This window comes from Pediculus humanus, genomic scaffold, assembly GCF_000006295.1.
Source record: "Pediculus humanus corporis 1103172107595 genomic scaffold, whole genome shotgun sequence".
NCBI classification, from domain to species: Eukaryota; Metazoa; Arthropoda; class Insecta; order Psocodea; family Pediculidae; genus Pediculus; species Pediculus humanus.
The window spans coordinates 1-1,610 of record NW_002987209.1 but is presented as its reverse complement, the minus strand read 5'-3'; the positions used below and the strand labels follow the sequence as shown (position 1 = coordinate 1,610).

The window sequence follows — 1,610 nt, the reverse complement described above, 5'->3', positions numbered from 1 at the left end:
ATTATTACGTTAGATACAGACAAAGAAGGGAAAAAAATTAATAATAATTTCATTTATTTATTGATTCCACATTATTTATTTATTTATTTATGTAAAACAATTAATCGTTGGACTATTATTATTATTATTATCGTGTCATGAAGAAAATTTAAAAGTAAAACTAAAACATTTTGAAATTAAATTTAAAAAAAAAAACATTTTTGATTACTTTCTACCATTGTTTACATAGAATAAAACAACCACTACCAAGCGTTATATTTTTTTTTAATTACTTGCACGCGTGGTTACGCACGTGCAAAAATAGTTAATGACCTTTTAACATACCCGAAAATTATTATTATTATTATTATTATTATTTTTACATATTAATACTAACGAAACATAATCTTATTTTTTAAAAAAACAAATTACAATTTGTGCGTGTTAAAGTAATAAGCAATCATTGGTAATAAAGTAATGAATAATAATGTGTTGGTGGTTGATCCGAACATTCTAGAAGAACCGTTGCACGAATCTCCGGTACACGTTTCGCAAAATGGCAAATTCGATTGATCGACGATTTTCGATCTTAACATAGTGCAAAGATCTCTTCCGTCCATGTTATCGTAGTAACAACCTCTCACGACGCTCATGTTGTAAAATTGATTGTTGTCTAAAACAACAAATAATAATAATATTAAAAATAACCGCGGGGGGGGCTCCCCCGTGCCCGGGGGAGGGGGGTAAAGATGATGATTTTCCGATCACGATAGAATCGCGGGGGGAGGGGGGAATATCGCGTTAATTTTTTTTTTTTTTTCTTTTAAATCAAAAACTTTTCGTGTACGAACTCGAAAATTACATACAAACGAACAAACAAACGAGCAAACGAGCAAACAAACAAACAACAAACACGTTTATTGTTTTCTTTATCAATTAGAAACTGATAATAATAATAATAATAATAATAATAATAATAATAATCGAAACGGTGTTCGCAAAAAAAAAAAATTCGATAGCCTATTATTAAATATTAATAATAATAATATTATTTATGTTAATTTTTTTTTTTTTTTCGGGTGGTAACCCTGACACGATAGTCTCTCTCTCTCTCTCTCTTTTTTTGTTTTTTTTTTTTTTAATTTTATCATCATTTAAATCGATAAATTCTTATTTTGTCACCTGATCGAATTGTACATGTACACATTCATTATTTCATTTAATAATAATAATAATAATAATAATAATAATGATAATAATAATAAATGTTAATGTTTTTTTAATGTCATTTGTTTTTTTTTCGCTTTTTTTGTCCGAAATTTTGATTTACGAGATTTAAATAATAACTTTTTAAAATACCGACCTAAAAATCGGAGCGGATCAGGGACGTCTCGAGTATTAATTTTTTTTTTTTTAATAATAATAATAATAATAATATTTCAATGCGTGAGGATATATCGAAAAAAAAATTTTATTGAGGGGGTAAATAACGAAACGATTGCTCCCCATTTTGTTTTTGTTTTTTTTTTTTTTTTTTTTTCGAATCGAATTAATGTTTTTTTCGACCTCGTTTTTCTCTACTTAACCCGCCAATATGTATGCCTCGGAAAAATTGTGACGTCACAATTCCA

The 1,610-nt window shown here is 27.1% G+C and overlaps 1 protein-coding gene across 1 annotated transcript; it reads right to left on the bottom strand.

Annotated features, from left to right (window-relative positions):
• Positions 1-407: 407 nt before the first annotated feature.
• Phum_PHUM232010 (uncharacterized protein) lies at positions 408-632 on the bottom strand (the record flags this gene model as incomplete). The annotated part of the gene is made up of 1 exon (XM_002425970.1): positions 408-632. The coding sequence occupies one exon, from the start codon at positions 630-632 to the stop codon at positions 408-410; it is 225 nt and encodes a 74-aa protein (XP_002426015.1).
• Between the last annotated feature and the right edge of the window lie 978 nt (positions 633-1,610).